Source organism: Vombatus ursinus, unplaced genomic scaffold, assembly GCF_900497805.2.
Source record: "Vombatus ursinus unplaced genomic scaffold, bare-nosed wombat genome assembly UNPS02009062.1, whole genome shotgun sequence".
In the NCBI taxonomy this organism is placed as follows: Eukaryota; Metazoa; Chordata; class Mammalia; order Diprotodontia; family Vombatidae; genus Vombatus; species Vombatus ursinus.
This window is the reverse complement of record NW_020948840.1, coordinates 6,232,066-6,251,888: the sequence shown is the minus strand read 5'-3', so window position 1 is coordinate 6,251,888 and position 19,823 is coordinate 6,232,066. Positions and strand designations below refer to the sequence as shown.

General features: G+C 40.0%; 1 protein-coding gene across 3 annotated transcripts in view; it reads left to right on the top strand.

Moving 5' to 3' along the window:
• The window catches only part of CMIP (c-Maf inducing protein), a 268,371-nt gene that overhangs the window by 144,968 nt on the left and 103,580 nt on the right, over nt 1–19,823 (top strand). For all 3 annotated transcript variants that reach the window (XM_027850397.1, XM_027850398.1, XM_027850399.1), the window contains exon 2: nt 14,016–14,141. In XM_027850397.1, coding sequence (XP_027706198.1) covers nt 14,016–14,141 — 126 coding nt within the window. The remainder of the gene's footprint in view (nt 1–14,015; nt 14,142–19,823) is intronic.

The following is a 19,823-nucleotide window of genomic DNA, read 5'->3' as shown; positions in this document are numbered from 1 at the left end:
CAGAGATTTGTGAGTCTTGATCTAACTGCATTCCAGCTAAGCCTAAGTGGTTTTTAAATGGTATTTTTGGTATTATCTTCTATGTATCTTCTTCTTTCAGTACTCCAAAAGATTGGGGTGAGTGGGGAGGGTCCTAGTGAACTGTGGGTTTAGTATAAACCAACCTTCAACATAGCAACCACATTAAGAAAGTAATACTGTCTAGAACAAAAAAGGTGATAATGCTGATGTCCTCTGCCCTGATTAGATTATATCTGTAGTATTGTATTCAGTTCTTCTTGCCATATTTTAAGTTGGACATTAATGAAGGTCTATAGAGTATCTACAGAGGTTAGGAGGCTTGGGTACCAAGCCATAGGAGGATGAGTTAAGGGAACTAAGGATACTGAGACTAGAGAGGAACAGAATAGGGAGGTATACGACAGTGACTTTTATAAAGGGATGTGATAAGAAAGAGGGAAAAGGCTTTCTGCTTGGGCCCACAAGATGAAACTAGAAGCATTGGTTCCAAAACAGGCTGGATTTCCAAACCTCATACAGTCATTTTATTTCAAATATCCTGTGATTTCATCAATTGTGGCCACTTTCTATTGACGCAGATCCCAACCCTTCTACGTGGTTTCCTGAGTTGCTGTGGCCAAATAATTTATCCCTTGGTGGCATATCTTTTGCTGAAGAGTCTCTTCGCATTTAGCTAGGCTGAACCTCAAATGACAGTTCATAGCCCCATAGTACTCAAAGCTTTTCCAGCATTGTAGAACTTGTTAGAGCTTGTACTATGTTGGCATAATCTTTGAGAACTCATGGTTCTCTGTGTATCAGATGAGGCATTGAAAGATGAATTTGTTCAGCTAATCAATAAATATTTGTCAACTACTTACTGTGTGCTAGTGATTTTCTCTTCTTCTTCATCTTTTCCTTCATCTTCTTCTTCTCCTCCTCCTTCTCCTTCTTATTCTGTTTTTGGTGGGATTTTCTTAGAAATTTTGTTTGTGGGAGAGCTTGGAAAGTATTTCTGACAGATTGGTCCTTTTGTTCCCTGAGGCCTCCCATGTCAAAAATAACAGGAAGGCAAAGGTATATCAGGAGGAGGAGGGGTAAGTGGCATGGGATATTTTGCAGACCAATGGTTATATATTGCACAAACTATTTTTTAAAAGTGTATAAAATATATGTTGACATTCCCCTTACTTACCACATCAAACCAAACCAAAGTTTGAACCTCATGTTAAAATTCCTCTCTTTTACTTTTATCTTTTCAACCTCACTATATATATATATATATATTTTTTTTCAAATGAAGATCTGCCTTTTCTTATTCCCACCTTTCCAATGAGAAAGCAATAAAAACAAAATCCCCAGTTACACATGTAACAGCCTCATTATACATTATATCCCCTTCCACATCAGTCATCCAGCCAAATTGTTCTCTCTGTTCCTCACACATTGCACATCATCTCCCATCATTTCCTTCTCTGTGGTTTTATGTTGGTCATCCTCCCATTCCTGGAATGTACTTTGCCTCATAGAATTCCTCTTTTTTTTTCTTTTTTTTAAATTTCTTTTTTCTTTCAAGACTCAATGCTGACTTCTGCAAGAATCTGTCCTTGATAATAACTGTGCACAACCACATTAAGAAAGTAATAGTATCTAGAACAAAAAAGGTGATAATGCTGATGTCCTCTGCCCTGAGTAGATTATATATGTAGTATTGTATTCAGTTCTTCTTGCCATATTTTAAGTTGGACATTAATGAAGGTCTATAGAGTATCTACAGAGGTTAGGAGGCTTGGGTACCAAGCCATAGGAGGATGAGTTAAGGGAACTCACAACTTACTAAGTTGTATGACCCTGGTTAAGTCTCTTAACCTCTGTTTGTCTTAGTTTCCTCAGCTGTAAAATGATGCCTACAATAATGCCTACTTCCTAGAGTTGTGATGATCAAATGAGATAAAGGGCTTAGCACAGTACCTGGTGCTTAATAAATGTTTGTTCTTTCCTCCCCTTTAAAAAGCTTTTGAGGCACTCTCCATGCAGTATGTATACCTCTAGGTGTAGAGTCAGGGACAGGGTAGTGTCATCCTGAGAGACATAGCCTTTAGACCTTGGGTTGGGGAGGTGTCTCCTTGTTGCTTAGGTGTGGGGAAATGAAGGAAAATGGGTAGTAGGATACTTTCTGCAATCCACATCCAAAAATATGAATGGTAATGCCATGTAGATATGAACAGGCAAGAACTGAGCAGTCTCTGTAATGAATTTTCCAAATGCCCACATGAGGTTTTAGGAGATTAGTGACCTTCTGGAGTTCATATTGTGATGAACTGTTGATTCTTTTCTCTTCTAAGGACAGAAAAAGTAGTACTGTGGATTATGTGTTATGATATCTCCATCTCAAATAGATGTGAGGTGTTAACAGGGTTAGCCCAGCCCAAAGACAAGTAGGTAGACTAGAATGTGCTTTCCAAGGAGAAGTTTTTGGCATAGGCAGAACGAAGAGCATAATGTTCCTGTTCATGTGGTATGTTACTATCACAGAATCTCAAAATTATAGCTGAAAAGACTCATAGGCTATCTCTATGCAGGAATTACTTTCCCCACAATTGGTCTTCCAGTCTCTACTCCTATCTCACCCTTTGGATATTTGTAATATCAGGAGGTTTTTCATCACATAGTGCCAAAATCTGTCTCTCTATAATTTCCTCTCATTGTTCCTACTTCTTGCTTCCAGACCATGTAGAAGTCTAATTCCTTGTTCACATTACAGTCCTCCAAATACTTTAAAACAGTTATCATATCTTCCCGTAAATTTTCCCTTCTCCAGATTAAGCACTCTCAGTTCCTCTAATTGATCCTTATACATCCTGCTTTCCAGTCTACTTACCACCCTAGTTGCCTTCTTCACATGCACCAGTTTGTTCATGATCTTCCTAAAATTTGGTATGTGGAACTGAGTATACTATACAATAACCTTCACTGGCTTATTTGCAACTTTTCACAAAATAAATATCTATAGGTGGATGATAACAGGATCTTGTTATTTAAAAGACTTAGATTTACAAAAATATTATTAAAAACTATCCACCCTTGTGTGTCTCCTGCCTTCTCTCCCCTCTGCCCCCCATGTTGTGACGTAGGCTGACACCTGGTCTTAGAGCGCTAGTTTTACGGTACAGAAGTACTCTTTTTTCCGCTTTGCTGATTATCCAGCAAGACTGAGGCCCTGTAGTCTTAGCCCTGGTAGAAAGAAAGAACAAAGGGAGGATGTTTGGTATGTATGTGGGAGTGGTGAAATGAATAGATTAATCAATTAGAATATGGCTAGAGAGGAAGCATGGATATGCTTCCCTTCCTCCTAGAATTCCTAGTTTTACACCTATCATGGTATGAAAAGGGTTGGGAAGCCCTGAACTGGCTTTTTTTTTTTTTCTCAGCAGTCTCCAAAGCACGTTAGAAATGGGTTCAGTAGTGGGTAGAGCTAATGTATCACGTCCATTGGTGGGTGGGGATTTTGGCAGAGAGGCCAATAGAGGGAGCTATGCCTCCTTTTCCAAAATGCCTGGACTCTGGAAGGCCCCAAGATTCCCCTCTTGGGTTTTCAGGAAGGAGAGAACTTTGTTTGTATTCCAGAGATGCCCAGTGGTTAATGTCAAATGAACAGGAAAAAGTGACGTGTAACACGAGGCAGGCACCGTTATTGGTCAAGTCTTTTCTGGCTTCTTTTTCAAGTACAGTTAGAGATCATTTTGTTTCTGGATACCTGTATGAGACACTGGCTGGTGCTCTATACCTCAAATGATATAACTTTTGGAGCAAACGCCTCCCAACACATCCCTATGAGATTGGGGGGCATGTGCTTATGTGGCTGTGGCCTGGGGCATAAGTATTGCCCACTAGGTATTCCCTAAGGGGCCTTGAGTGCATGCTGCATGAGACATAGGAAAACATTGCTGGTAAACAGGAGATAAAAATGATCCTGAGACAGTCAGTTAATCAAATCAGTCAACAAACATTGAGACAACAGAGAAAGGTTATATGTTTTTCAGTGTACTTCCTGTGCAGTGTTTTTATCAGGCTTTGCTTTGAGGCTTAGACCAACCTGTCTATCTTGTCCTACCTTCTGCTGTCCAACATTCTGCTGATTATAATCTTTTCCTTTGTGAGATGCACAGTGGGCATTGATATATTCTAACAGGTCTTTTGAAAGTGAGTCTCCTTGGATGTCAGAAATCTAGAGCAAGTAGACCAGGTTGTGCCAGGGAGAGCTTTAGGGTGACTTTTGGAGGGGAGGAAGCCTTTAGGCTGAGCAGGGCTGTGAGCCCTTGGGTATTCAGCTCTGACTCTATTCCTGACTTGTTTCACCTCTGACCTGGCTCAGCTCCTGACTCACCAGATTACTTTTCCACCTGTACCCCAGCTGCCTTCTCAGCTGGAGATGCTTCAACTCCTTCAGCCTAACAACGACAATAACTATAACTGTAGCAACAGCAAGCATGTGCTCACTATATACCAGGCACTGGACTAAGTGCTGGATAGTGCGCCAGGCTTAGAGTCAGAAACACTGGGTTCAGATCTACTCTTAGATACTTACTAGCTGTGTGACCCTGGGCAAGTCATTTCATCTCTAATTTCCCTCATCTATAAAATGGGAATAATAGCACATACCTCCAAGGGTTGTGAGGATCAAATGGGCAGTTTGTAAAACACTTAGCAAAGTGCCTGGCACATAGTAGGCACTTAATAAATGCTTGTACCCTTCCTCCTTCCTGGTCCCCTTTCTTTTCTAAGAAGACCAGACAATTCTTTTCTGCTGGCTTGATTTATCTGAGAAGATATTTAGCCAGTCTTCTTTGCCAGCAACCTCTTAGGCAGGCAGAGGCTGTGCTAGGCAGGGCCAATATCCCCTCCTGGTAACTATTTCTTCTTAGTTAACTTTCTTGAATAGGGAGGAGATTAAATCCAGGCCTGTTACAGTTAATGGGCTGACAATAACAGCAGCCCCTGCAGCCCCTGGTATTTCCTCCTGAGGACTTGACTAGGGAAAGTAAGTGTGTGTGTGTGTGTGTGTGTGTGTGTGTATGCACAATATGTATGTATTTTTTCCCTTCTCTACAAGTCGTATACTCTACCCTCCAGAGTAAGTATGTATCTTAGTTGTTTTTATCCTGGAAGAGGCTTCTTCCATTTGTGTGTTGAGTGTCTGCCCCTTTACCTCCTTCCTGCCTGTCTCTCTTGGAAATGAGGCAGGAGAGGCTGAGTACATGATGATTTGAGTAAGAAGACTCAACCCCTCCTATGAGCTGCTGACGTCATGATTCATGCTTCTCTTTTAGGAAGTTTCCCATGGAAACAAGTGGGCAGAGTTTGGCTTGATGGAGTCTGCTCACCAGAAAGGCAGGAGAGAGAAGATGAGGGAGGGCCTCAAAACTTGGTTTTTGTGCTCTGGGAATTCAGGGACTGTCTTTGTGAGAGGTGCTTTCTTTGGGTAGCACACAACTCCACCATTCCCCAGCCTCTGCCCTAAAAACTCTATCCTCCCCCAACTTGTTCCCATGATGGTATGATGGAAAGAACCTTGACCCAAAGTTAGGAAGCCTCTGTCCTAGCTGTGATTTTGCCACCAACTCACCTTGGACAAGTCATTTTCTTCTTTGGCCTCAGTTTTCCCATCTGTAACAGGAGTAGACTAGTTGATTTTTGCTGACCCTTCTTGAGCTGATATAATATGATCCTGTGACTTTTAAAAGATAGCATACTTCTCACTGCTTGGCTCTGTGAGGAAGAAGAGCCCTTGTCTTTTGAGAATATATAAATGATGGTGCTCAATAAGAATAGTGGGTAGAGAGAGGACCAGGGATCCTTCATCCTTGGGACTTAGCACTGTTTAGGGATTTCTGAATTTTTCTGGGTCATGGACTGTGCTGTAAATGTATCTGGATTTCTTAGAACTCTGTCCCTTCTATATTTTTTTTCCCTCAAGGGCCTTCCTTTCTTTTTTTGCTCTTTTGTCACTGAGATCAGACTGTTGCCTTTATGTGCATGGTTCTTTGCCTAGGGGAGTGTGGGGAAAGAACATTTATGTTGTTGTTTGGTATTTGTGGTATCTCTGTTTTTACTTTGATTTCAGGTTTGATGGTCCTAGTCCTTGGTTATATGATAATTCAGTTTAGCAAACAACTTAGGAATCTTTCATTAGGTATATCTTATGTGTAGGGCACTGTGCTCAGGGCTGGGATACAAAGCTGAAAAAGTCATAGGGTCCTGGGTATCAGAGTTTACAGTCTAGGATTCCATTAGCAGAGGCTATTACAACTATGTTATAGAATCAATGTGATGAGGGATCAGTCAATCAATAAGCATTTATTAAGTGCCTACTGTGTTCAAAGCATCATACTAGGCATTGAGGATACTATTACAAAGAAAGAAACAATCCCTACTCTCAAGGAGTGCTTTATGAAAAGGCGAGAGTGAATATTTTCAGCTGGGATACCTACCAACCACTCCCTGAAGATGAATGAAGATCTTTATCTGGCCCTCTAAGATTCCCGGGGGCTAAAGAGGAGGATCTCTGGGATCTGATCCTGGTGATTTTTCTCTTTATGGTGACCCTGTGTCTCAACCTCTCAAACTCCATTCTCCTGTCTTCCTGTTCATACTTGGATATGATGGTGTTCACTAACGACTCTGGGACATCCTTGCTTGTGATAAGTCCCATTCAGCAGAAAAGCATGACTATCAGACAATGACCATCAAGATCACACGTAGATTTGGTGTAAGAGAATGTGAGCTTAGGATGAGACAGAAGATGCTCCCACTTCTCAGGTGCAGTGTCCATCTGAGCTTCTCAGAAAGTGGAGCTCAACTAATAGAGGTGCTCTCCACTGATTACTGGCCCAAGGGATGGTGGAGTGGAAAGAGCTCTTGGATTCAGATCCTGAGTGACTAGAGTATTGTAGGGTGGTTATTTACTATCATTTAACAATTCAGAAACCTTTATTAAGTGTCTACTGTGTGCATATAGCATTATACTATGGCCCCTACCTTCAAAAACTTATAAGAATAATAGAAGGATAAGACAGAAACACTGTTAGCTTTAATATTTAATATTACAGGATAAATGTATTAGAGAGGTACAAACAAAGTACTATGTTATGTTTCAAAAGGAAGATTGTTACTAAGAAGGGGAATCAGAGCTGGTTTTCTGGAGAGGAGGTGACATTTGAGTTGAGCTTTAAAAGATTTAGAATGACTATGGGGAGGATGGGGAGAGAAGACATTCCAGGCATAGGGAACATGTGAGCACCAGCATAGAAGTAGAAATTTGCAGGGCAAAGTAGTTAAGTTTAGTTGGAGCATAGAGTTCCTAGAGGGAGGAAATATGACATAAGGCTAGAAATGTAAGTGATTGAACCAGATGAGCTCAAAGATCCCTTACTTCTTAAAAGCCAGTGATTCTGTGATCCTATGGGAGCACATTTCTCTGGTACAGGAGCCAAGCTGGAGTTCATCTTCTGAGGTCCCTGGGCCTCATGTCAACACTTCCCCAGAAGGGGAGAGATTTGGAGCTATTTTTTACACTTTATCTCAGGAAGTCATATGCTTCCTGGTACTACTGGTCTGCCTGAGGATGGGGAAGGGAAGGAGAGATAGAGGCTTTATGGCAATAGAGAAGGAGTAACCAAGTAACACCAAGCAATAACACCAAGTAACAACAGGCAAGGGTGGGAGGTAAAGAGGTGGGTCATGTTTGTAGCCTTGGCAGGGCAAACAAGTGTCTGAAAGAATATAGTATTGATTGATTGATTGACAGTAGGTTGGGTCAGAAGGGCATCCTTTTCATTTTCCTCCCTTAGGACTCAGTTTTAGTCTTGAATGTTTTATAAAATGCAGTTTAAGTTAACCTTGCAAACCTCAGTGGTGAGCTGAAGGTGGCATTTAGCCCTCAGTGTGACTTGGGCTCTCATTCTCTCCAAGGGATTGCAAGCTTTCTTCTTCCCTTAGCCCAGAACAGTGTCTGCAATGGAATCTATTGCTTTCAAGAGCCCCAGGAGTTCTATTAATTTTAACTTAGGGAACTTCCACTTCCTGTCTTGCTTTATGACACTTCTTAGCCAAATTCTTCTCCAAATGTTTTAAAAATACCTCCATTTTCACTCCTCTCCTCTATCTATCAGGAGGGACTTAGTGAATATTTATTAAATTCATTAAAACAATTATTCACTGAAATTTCATTAAATATAACTTTATTAAATGTTGAAATCTCTGTTTTATGTCTCATCTTCAAGACATCCAGTCTTGGTTTCACTTGTCACTGGCCTTGTTCTATTCCACTGTCACCAAAAATGTACTCAGCTTTTCCTGGCCCTGCTATCCACTTTTTAAGCAACAAACTTGGCTACTTTATCCATATAAGGAATTGATGTGACCATTGAGCCTTCCATCTCCCAAAACACATATACATGCATAGGTCTTACCACACCCTGGGCTAGGGCTGTAAAAACACTTTTTACTGAGAATCAAAATGGGCAATGAGACACAACTCTTAAAGTATCACCCAAGGGACCCCAAGTCCCTCCCCTAGCCAGCTTTTTCCTTTTACTCACTGTCTTAATTCTCTTTCAACTTTGTTATACTGTGCTCTATTTTCCATATGAAGGAAATACTCTTCAGGCTGGGGAAGATTCAACAAAAACGGTTAGAAGAGAATTAAAACCCAAGATTAGTAAAGGGAAAGTAATAGAAGATCTATTGAATTGAAATTAAATTCAAAATGACAATCAATCAGCAAACATTTATTAAGGGTCTACTGTGTACTTGGTACAAGAGCTACAAATACAAAGAATAAGACATACCTACTAAGGAGCTTACATTCTATCAGAGGATACAATATGAGCATACATAAGTATTATACAATACAGTAACTACGTAATAAATACAAGGGGACATCAGGAGAGACTGTGGTGCTGAGCTGTGTCTGCAAGGAAGAGAGAAATTTTGAGATGTGGTAGAATATTCCAGGCATGTAGACTGGCCAGTAGAAAGGTATGGAGATGGGAGAGTGAGTGCTATGTGTGAGAAACAAAGAGACAACTATTTTGGCTGGACTGTAAAGTGCAGGAAGAAGAGTAATATGTCAAAAGCCACAAAAAAAAAAAGGAAGTTGTCAGATCATGAAGTTTGAAATGCTAAACAGAGGAATTTATATTTTATCTTAGAAGTAATAGGAAGCTATAGAAATTTATTGACTTGAGGAGTGACATCAGATCAGTGCTTAAGGGAAATCACTTTAGCAACTGTGTGCAAGGTAGGTTGGAGTCCAGAGAAATTTAGGGCCAGAAGCCCATTTAAGAGGCCATTATAATAAACTAGGCAAAAGTTGGTGAGGGACTGAACTAAGGTAGTGACTGTCTCGGTGGAAGGAAGTAATTAAATTTGAGAGACCATGCAGAGGTAGAAATGGCAAGATTTAGCAACTGTTTGGATATATGGGATGAAGGAGAATAAGATGTTGGAAGACTAGAATAGTGGTAATACTTTTCACACAATAGGGAAATTTGGAAGAGGGATAGGTTTTAAGGAAAAGACAGTAAGCTCTGTTTTGGTCTTGTTAAGTTTGAGATATTTCCAACTAGATATTCAATTTGAAATATCCAGTATACAATTGGCAAAGACTGAGTCTTGGAGGAGAGAATAGAGTTGAATATGTAAGTCTATGACCCGTATGCATAGAGAAAATAATTAGATCTATGAGAGCTGGAGAAAATACCAAGAGAAAAAGTGCAAAAAAAGAAGAGGTGAGGGCCCTGGACCCAGCCTTGAAGAATATCCACACTTAGGGGGCCTGGTGTTAAAGTTAACCAGAAAAAGAGACTGAAGAGTCAGGCAGGTAGGAGAGAGTAGAGTCATGAAAACCAAGTAAGGAAGGAAACAAGCAAACAAGCATTTATTAAGCGCCAGACACTAGGCCTTTTGCCAAACACTTTGCTAATATTATTTCACTTGATCCTCACAACAATCTTGGGAGATACATACTATTATCATCCCCATTTTACAGTTGAGAAAACTGAGACAAACAGGGTCACATAACCCATAAGTGTCTTTGGTCAAACTTCAGACCCAGTGTTTTATCTACCGTATTACCTTGATGTGAGGTTAGTCAACAGTATCAAATGATGCATAGAAGTCAAGAAAGGTAAAGACTGAGAAAAGGCCATCATTTTTGGCAATTAAGAGATCACTGCAAACTTTGTTTTATTTTTAAATTTTATTTTATTTTTAATGAAAATCTCTTTTCTCTCCGTCCTCTCTCCCACTGGAAAAAATAAAAATAAAACACTGTAACAAAAATATGAATGCTCAAGGTAAACAAATTCCTTCATTGCTTGTATTAAAAAATATGTTTATATATTTCATTATGCATCCTGAATTCATCAACTCTCTTTCAGGAAGTGGATAGTATGCTTCATTATTGGTTTTCTGGAGCTGTAGTTGGTTATTAATCAGAGTTCAGAGTTCTTAAGTCTTTCAGAATTATTTGTCTTAACAATGTTGCTGTGATTGTGTAAATTGTCCTTCTGGTTCTGAGCACGTCATACTTCATCAATTCATACATGTTCTTCTCAGGTTTCTCTACAACTGCTCCTTTCATCATATTCTTATAGCACAGCAGTATTCTGTTGCTTTTATATACCATAATTTGTTTAGCCATTCCCCAGTTGATGGGCACCCTCTTAGTTTCTTTGTCACAACAAAAAGCTGCTATAAATATTTTTGTGCATGTGGATTCTTTTCTTTTTTATGTGATCTCTTTAGAGTATTGGCCTAGAAGTAGGGTTGCTGGGTCAAAGGGTATTATCCACAGTTTAGTAACTTTCTGGACATAGTTCCAAATTGCTTTCCAGAATGTCTGGATCAATTCACAGCTCCATCAGTAGTGCATGAGTGTGCCTGTTTTTCTGCAGCCCCTCCAACATTTGTCATTTTTCCTTTTGGCAACTTTTGTAATAGGAGAAATGAGAGGTATAATGTTAGAGATGCTTTAATTTGTATTTCTCTAATTATTAGTGTTTACAAGCATTATTTCATATGGCTATAGATTTGCTGCTAATTTTGGAGAGAGCAGTTTTAGTTGAGTGTTGTGGTTGGAAGCCATATTATAAAGAGTTGAGATATAAGAAAAGAAGAAGTGGAGGCAATGAAATGTAGACAGTTTTTTCTTGGAGTTTGGTTGAAAAAGGGAGGAGAGATGACAATAACTTGAGGAAGTGATAGGGTCTAATGATGGTTGTTGTTTTAAAGGACAGAGGAGATTTCAATATGTTTCTAGTGAGTAGGGAAGGATAGATAAGAAGTTGAAGATTGGAGAGGGGGAAGGTTGAGGATGCAGTCTGGTGAAGAAGATGGATAGGTATTGGCATAAGAGCATATGAAGGGAGTTTGGACTTTTGGGGAAGGATCACTTCTTCATCAGAGACTGGAGTAATGAAGGAAAGAATGGGGGACATGAGGTCCATAGGTTTTGAGATATAGAGAAGGCTAGAAGAGGGAGCTCATGACTAATTACCCCTATTCTCTCAAGTAAACTATGACTGAGTTCATTGACTGAGAAAGGCAAAGATTGATGGTCGGGGAGGTTTAGGGAAAGAAGAGAAAGTTTGGATAGCTTCTGTAGGGAGTGACGTAGGGAATCAATTATGGAGGAATAAAAAGGATGCCTTATTGCACTGAGAGGCCAGTTGAGATTAGCAGACATAGATTTGTAGTATACCCAGTCAAGCAGGGTTGTGTGACTTCTTGTAGTTCAATTCAACAGTACTTGAATAGAAGGCAGTTGATGGGAGTAACCTGGGTCTATGACTTAGCAAGGAGTGTGCAGCAAGGGGACAGGGGGATGAAGATTCAAGGAAAGAGGACAATGTGGAATTGGATTGCTTTACTATTGGGTTGAGATTGGGAAGGAAGGATGAACTACATCCCAGGATACTAAACAAACTTGCAAATATGACTGATTTTTGAGAGGGAAAAGTGAATATTTCAAACTATAGAGTTAATTTGATGTCAAATCTTGATAAAATCCCAGAATATATTATTAAAGGATATGTAAGCACTTCAAAAAGGAAGAGGTGATTTCATTAAAAATAAATCATGCTAGATTAACCTCAAATCCCTTTTTAAAAAAAGGACCAGACTAGATAATCACTAGTTGATCTTTTGTTTTCAATCAGTCTTCAGTACTTCAAAAGATTATTAATGGTGAGGGAGTATCCTAGTTAACTATGTTTAACATATATCAATAGTGCAAGATGGCAGCCGTATTTAGAGAGGTATAGTATCTAGAGCAAGGGAAATAATAGTCTCAATGTTGTCTTCCCTGATTAGATCACATCTGTATTCAGTTCTGATTACCATTTTATTTATTTTTTTAAGTTTTTTTTTTGTTTTTTTTTCATTCAATAGTATTTTATTTTTTCCAAGAAGCTTTCTTTTTAAAAAAATTTATTTTTAGTTTTCCACATTCACTTTCATAAGATTTTGAGTTTTAAATATTCTCCCCCTCCCTCTCCTCCTTCCTCCCCAAGAAGGCACGTGATCTGATAGAGGCTGTACTTATTCATATTGTGCGTATTAAACATATTCACATTAGTCATGATGTGTAGAATTAGAACTAAGAACCATGAAAAAGAAGAAATAAAACAAAACAACAAAAGAAAAGGAGAGCAACGAATATGGTTCTATCTGCATTCAGACTCCAGGGTTCTTTTTCTAGATGTGGAGAGCATTTTCCATCATGAGTCTTTCGGAGTTGTCTTAGATTCTTGCGTTGCTGAGAAGAGCTAAGTCTATCAAAGTCAGCCATCTCACAATGTGGCTGTTACTGTGTACTGGTTCTGCTCTTTTCACTCAGCATCAGTTCATCTAAGTCCTTCCAGGTTTTTCTGAAGTCTGCCTGCTCATCATTTCTTATAGCACAATAGTATTCCATTACATACCACAACTTGTTCAGCTATTCCCCAATTAATGGACATCCCCTCAATTTCCAATTTTTTGCCACCACACAAAGAGCTGCTATAAATATTTTTGTACATGTGGGTTCTGATTACCCTTTTAAAGGCAGATATTAACGACCTGGAGCATGTCCAGAGAAATGTAACCAGGACAATCAGGAGACTTGAGAGTAAGAGCACATGTACCCGGTGGTCAAGGTGTGAGTAAGCTCGTGTCATAGACACTAGAAAGTTCGATAATATTACAAAATTCAGGAACTGTGGATTAGGCCATGCTGGAATTCTGAAGCTGTCCATCTAGCTATGGAGGAACATGATCAGACAGCTTCCTGTCTGATACAGTGAAACCTGATATTTGTCATAACTGACCACTAGGAATATGTTGAGGATAGTAACATGCAGGGTGACAAAGCCAAAGTGATAAAACCATGTCTTAGGGACTCTTTGCCATGTTCCCTGGTTTAAGCCCCCCTGACCCTGACTTTATCCTAAGTCTCCTTTCTCTCCCAGGTACAATAATTTGTATTCAGTTTGTAGTTTACCTGCTTGCTTTTGGTAAGTGACTTGTTGCATTTGTAGGTCCATTGATTCTGACTCCTCAACTGCATAATTAGTTCCCTAGGGTCAACGCCTGTATCTTGTATTTCTTTCTCCAACTTTTGTCACTGGAATGGCTGGTACTGTGTTCACTATACAGTTGGAGCATTCACTAGAGACTGTGTCCTAATTGACTTCTCTCTGTGATAGTGGAACAAAGGCTTCCATTTGGAGAGTGGCCTTGGTTTGTCATCCTTCTTTCTTCACCAGCAGTATAAGGGAAATGTGATCAATGTGCATTGTGCTCTCCAAGGCAGGCATTGCCAGTAGACAGATTAGAGCTATGGTTCTTTTTGGGACTTGGATGTTGCTCGTTAGAGCAAGGGTGGGTAGGTGTTGCTATTGGACCCTTAGGATTGAGATCCAATGTTGTCTCCGTTTTTGAAACTAATATATGTGTTTTCTGTTTCCTTACAGCCCACTGGGTACATGGAAAACTCTGTTTCCTACAGTTCTATTGAAGATGTTCAGCTGCTGTCCTGGGAGAATGCCCCTAAGTACTGTTTACAGCTCACAATTCCTGGGGGCACAGTCTTACTGCAAGTATGTACAGTAAACAAACATGAACCAGCATTTTTTCCTCTCTCTCTTACCTTCCCTTGGATGGGGGAGGGTGGCTTGGTTCAAGATCAAGTAACTGGAGATTCGTGTTTTCTCACTGCTTGTTCTTTTCCTCCAGAGTGAGAGGAAAGATGTTAGAAGGTTCTCGACTCTGTCATAACAATAGCACACACACTAGAATTGTGCTGTAATTGATGTGGTAGATAACTATGGGTAAGGGGGTTGGGTGGGGATAAATAGGAGTTTCCTTTAAGTAGGAGGAAGAATGTCCTCAGTTTTTCTTCAAGAAAATAGAGGATTATATTTTCTTGAACATGCTAAACCTGCTGTGAAAACTTCCTGACCTGGCCCTGTGCTCCCTAAACCATTATTCAAAGGCAGGGCCTGGATTGTTACTCCAGGAACCAGTCTGGTTGAATGGAGCAGTGCCCCAGCCTGGAAGCTAGGATAGGATTGGCTCTATCACCAACTCACTGACTGAGAACAAAGTCCCTTCCCTGAATGGACCTCAGGTTCCTTCTCTGTAAATGAGAAAATCCAAGAGGGTAGTGTTATGTGGTAGAACAAATCCTAGATTTGGAGTCAGGAAATCTGGATTTAAATCCTGGTTCTGTCTCTTATTTCTTTTATGACCTTGGGCTGGGGATTGGACTGCATGACCTCCAGAGTTCCTTCCCTCCCACTCTAGCTCTGTAATCTATGGTCTTCACCTGTGTTTAGATTCTTAGGATAGAGGGAGGCTATAGGCATTTCTTAGTTAGCGAATAAGAGTGATAAATAACCCTCAGACGGTATGTTCAGGGCGGAGAATTGAGAGGGGAGTTACTGGAGGGTTTCTACTTCTTCAGGAGGAAGAGGGCTCCCTAAGCCATCTACTTTCCATCTCAGAGCTTCAAGAAATCTTTATTCTGTATCCATGTCCCTAGCATATGGCTTCCTCAGCCCCGAACAGCCCACATGAGTACTGAGGAGCAATGTCTGGAACCCCTCCTTATTTAACATTTTGTAAATTCTACAGCAGTATATTCATGTGAGTTAGGATCAGTGTTCTTCATTATTTGAAAAGATCCATTATTTCTTCACCACCACAATCCTTCCTGCCCTGACACAGATCTCAGCTGCTCCAGCTCTTAGTAGCTCTTTTTCATGAGTTTCTGCATGTGTTGCCCCCACCCTCCCCAAAAAAAGTGTCCTCCATTGGTGAACCTTTTGGTAATGAGCCTTTTCATGATTAGCTGGGCTAGTCTTCGGATGACTGACAAACAGCCCATCCCCTGATCTGTATTTGAATCCTTTCCAGATTGGTAGGATCTTTTAGAGCTCTTGCTTTTCTGGCATATACTGCAGAATTTGGAGTCTTTTTTGGTGCCACGAGACTTTAGAGGAGGATTTTTATTTAGAATTATTTTTTATTTTTATTGTTATTATCATCATCATCATTATTAATAATAACAGCAACAATATTGCTCATCTCCCATAACAGCCCACCCCTCACCTCCCCCCTACCCCCAGTCAACTTCTCACATACCAATTAGGAAAACACTGGTTTGGGGGAAGGGAAGGTTAGGTGCTTTTCTCCTAGAGCCCTGGCCCTCCTGACAGGTCTGTATGGGAACACACACTGTATTGTGATGAGTGAAACTTGGCTTTCTGGCAGGGGCTCAATTCTGCAGCCTCCCTTCATGACCAGTTCCACGTCAGGCTCCCCCTGCTGAGCTGACGAACCAGCAGTGAGTAGGAAGCAAAACAGCCCTCAGAGCTCTAGGGAACAGAGAGCCCAGCAGCACTTAGATCCAGAAGGGACCCCCAGTTGTGGCCATGGGGATAAGCAGCTGTATCTTTTGAGAGAATCACCACCACCATTCCCACACTTGGTCAGTGTCACTGAGCTCTGTAGGGTGTGGAGTAAAGAGAGAGCCTTCCCCCTCACAGAATACCTGGGCTCAGGATCCCTAGGGAGGAGAGACATTTTTCTCCCTGCTCTACAATCCAGGTAGGTGCTGCTTTCCCTTACCATCCGTCTTCCATTCCACTGTCTTTTTCGCCCTGGCCTCTCGGCTCTGCTTGTTAAGCTGTTTGCCTTGCTCTATTACTAACCAATCTTATTCCCTTCTCCCCACACCCTCCTTCTCTTCCTCCCACTGTTGCTGCTGCCTCCTTACCCATCGTGGAATCAAGAATTGCTGTGTGTGGTTATGTAAATCAGTCCATTAGAGCTAGACTCCTGTTGGGAGAGGGTTTTCAGTCAAGTTACAAAGGCACAGCTGAGGACCAAGGGCAGGAGAGGTGCTAGAATTCTCCGTGGTTGAGGAGAGTATGCATTGGGGAGATTTGGTGGGGAAAGAGGGGAGTGCTTTCTCAGAATTTTTGTCTCTTCATTTCTGTTTGTCTTAGACTGGCTGTAGTTTGTCTTATAACAGTGTGTCAAATGTTATAATAAAACATAGTAATTGTATAGCATAATTTTGTAGCATTTATTGAATAAATTATAATGCATTTTCACATTAGGGATATTGTAGTATATAGTCTTAGATATGAAAATCTTGCTCCGTGATAATGAAACATTCTAAAATTATGCTTCATTGGGCTATACAATATTTGGGGTGGGTGTGGTAACTGATATGTGCTGTTGGGCCATATAGAAGCTCTTCATTTAAAGGGAAAGGAGAGCAGTGTTCAGGCGCCTAGTAATGGAATAAAAATAGACTGAACCTGATGCTAGCACTGTCTTTGGACCCCTGAGCTTTCTTTAAGGTCCTTTGTCTAACCCTGCCCTTCAAGGGGTTCTAGAAATTGTGATGTTCAAGATAGAGCCTACTCTATAAAGAAGAGTACTAAGATGAAGTTTTAGTGTATCTCAACACTCCCAGCTATCTCCCACCTCCATCCTTTTGCTTATGACTAGAATATATTCCCTCTTTATCTTTTCTTCCTAGAATCATTCTCTGTCTTCCTGCAAGGCTTAGCTCATATGACACTTCCTAAGGGAAACCTTTATTTTTCTTAGGTTATTATTGCTCTCTCCTTCCTCTCATTTTTATGTTTAGACTTAATAGGTTTACATTTTGCATCCCAGTAGTAGAAGGAAGGCGCCTAAAATCATTATTCTAGAGCTGAAAGGGATCTCGGATGCCAATTCAGTTCAATTCAACAAGCATTTGTTAAGTGGTTAGGCCAGGGGTGGGGAAACTGCAGCCTCATTTGGCCTCTTAATAAAAGCATTTGTTCTGTGAGGTTTGGATTCAATCAAAAGGCTGAACTTGAGGACCAAGAGGGCCCACATGTGGCCTCAAGGCTGCAGGTTCCCCACCCCTGGATTAGGCAGTGAGGATACAAAAATAAATAGAAAACAGTTCTTCTCTTCAAGGAGTTTACATTCTATTGGGGGAAACAACATTTTACAAATAAGTAAATACAGAATATAAAAAAAATCAGTACACAACAATTTCCTGTGTAGTGAGTTACCGCTACCAGTTATGGGCATCAGAAAAGGCATTATGTAGGAGTTAGCACTGAAGTGGAGCCTTGAAGGGTGCTAGAAATTCCAAGAAGACAGCTAAAAAGGGAGATCATTTCAGCTATGGGGAACAGCCTTTGCAAAAGTAGGGAGGCTGGGGGCAGCTAGGTGGCACTGTGGATAGAGCACCGGTCCTGGAGTCAGGAGGACCTGAGTTCAAATCCGGCCTCAGACACCTAACACTTACTAGCTGTGTGACCCTGGGCAAGTCACTTAACCCCATTGCCTAGCCAAAAAAAAAAAAAATAGGGAGGCCAGAGATGGAATGTTGTGTGCTAGCAATGGGCAGTAGAGAAATAATGGAAATTGTTGGAAAGATAGGTTGGAGCCAGATTGCATGGGGCTTTAAATGCCAGTGCCTAATATATTGCCTTGCATGTAGTAAGGGCTTCATAAATTCTTGCTGGATTATATTGTATTTTGTATTTGAACTATCTTTTATTCTGTGTTCTTTTTTTTTTTTTAAAGGCTAGATGCCTCCTTCCCTCTACCACCAGCCTTGTTTCAACAGGTAGCACACACAGCTGTATCCAGCCCCTGACTTGCCTGAAATGGCAGTAGGCTTTCATGTATAGTTCTTGGAGCTGGTATGTCTATATTTCAGGTAGCAAAAGGAGTTCATTAGAAAAGTGTATATTTGTTCTCCATAGATTCTGCTTCCTTCCCTACCATGCCAAAACTCCCTTGGCCAGATATAGTTTGTAGACAGCTGTCACCATCTGCTAAAATGGCCAGATTGGGAAAGTACAGAATTTCCATACAAACCTATTGGTCATCTTTTAGGGTTTCTTTGGTTTGTGAATGTCCTACAAATGTCACTTAACATCTATGGCTATAGCAAGGATGTTCGTCCCCACAAGTGGTATCCCTAAAGTGATATCCCCAAAACACAGATCTAATTGTGTTATTCTTCTACTCAGAAATCTCTAATTGGTTCATCCCTATTGCCTCTAGTATAAAAAAATTTTTTTTTAAATCTTCAGTATAGAATTTAAAGCCCTCCACAATCTGACATTCACCTACATTTCCAGAGTTATTTCATATTATTTTGCTGTATGAACTCTTTATTCTTCTAGCTGTTCCCCATCACAATATTCCATCTCCTATTCTGTTCCTTTGTACAAATGATCCCCCATATCTGAAATGTGTTCCTTCTTCACTCTTGTTAAATACAGTGATTCTCAAATTGTGTCCACTGGACTTCTGGGGGTTCTTCAGACCCTCCTAGGGGATCTGAGAGGTCAAAACTATTTTCATAGTAGTATGAAGATGTTATTTGCCTATTAAAATACTCACTTTTCCAACAACATATCTGTGTGAGGCCTGATTTTCTTCATGCACTTCAACCAAAATAACATATTGCAATAGATTGAATGCAGAAACAGATCTGAGAATCCAGCTGTCTTCCATTAAGTCAGACATTAAAGAGATTTGCAGAAAACATGTAAAACAATGCCACTCTTCTTACTATTAAAAATATAGTTTTCTTTAATAAAATATGTTATTTATGTTAACATGTAAGTTTTGGTATTTTAAATTAATTACTATTTTACAAATTTATCAGTTTTAATTTCTAATTCAGCAAATATTGATATAACCTATATAAACAAAAATTCTTAGGGGTATTCAGTAATTTTTAAGTGTATAAAGGTTGTTGAAACCAAAAAATTTGAGAACCATTGGTCTAATAGAATCCATAGTATAATTCAAAATACAGTTCAGATGACAGTTGTTACACAAAGCCCTTCTCCCTGCCATTCATTATCATTCTGTCCTTAAATTACATTGTATTGCTTTTTATATACCTTGTATTTATTTATTTGTGTGTTTGTTGTCTTTCCAGTAGAATGTAAACTTATTGAGGGAAAGTACCATTTTATTTTTTGGCTTTTTATTACTAGAGCCTAGAGCAATGCCTTTAACATAGTAGATTTTTAATAACTTTGTTGGATTGAATCAACTCCGTGTGCTAAATAGGGGAACCCTATAGCTTATCTTCTGCAGTTTGGTTGTTAGAAGACTTGATCCAGGCACATGAGGAGGGAGATGTCTTCTTTTTGTAATCCTTAAAATGCTATGTAAATGAGAGTTGTTGATGTTGTTATTGTGTTTCACAGTCTGATTTTGCTTAGAAGTTATTCACTATG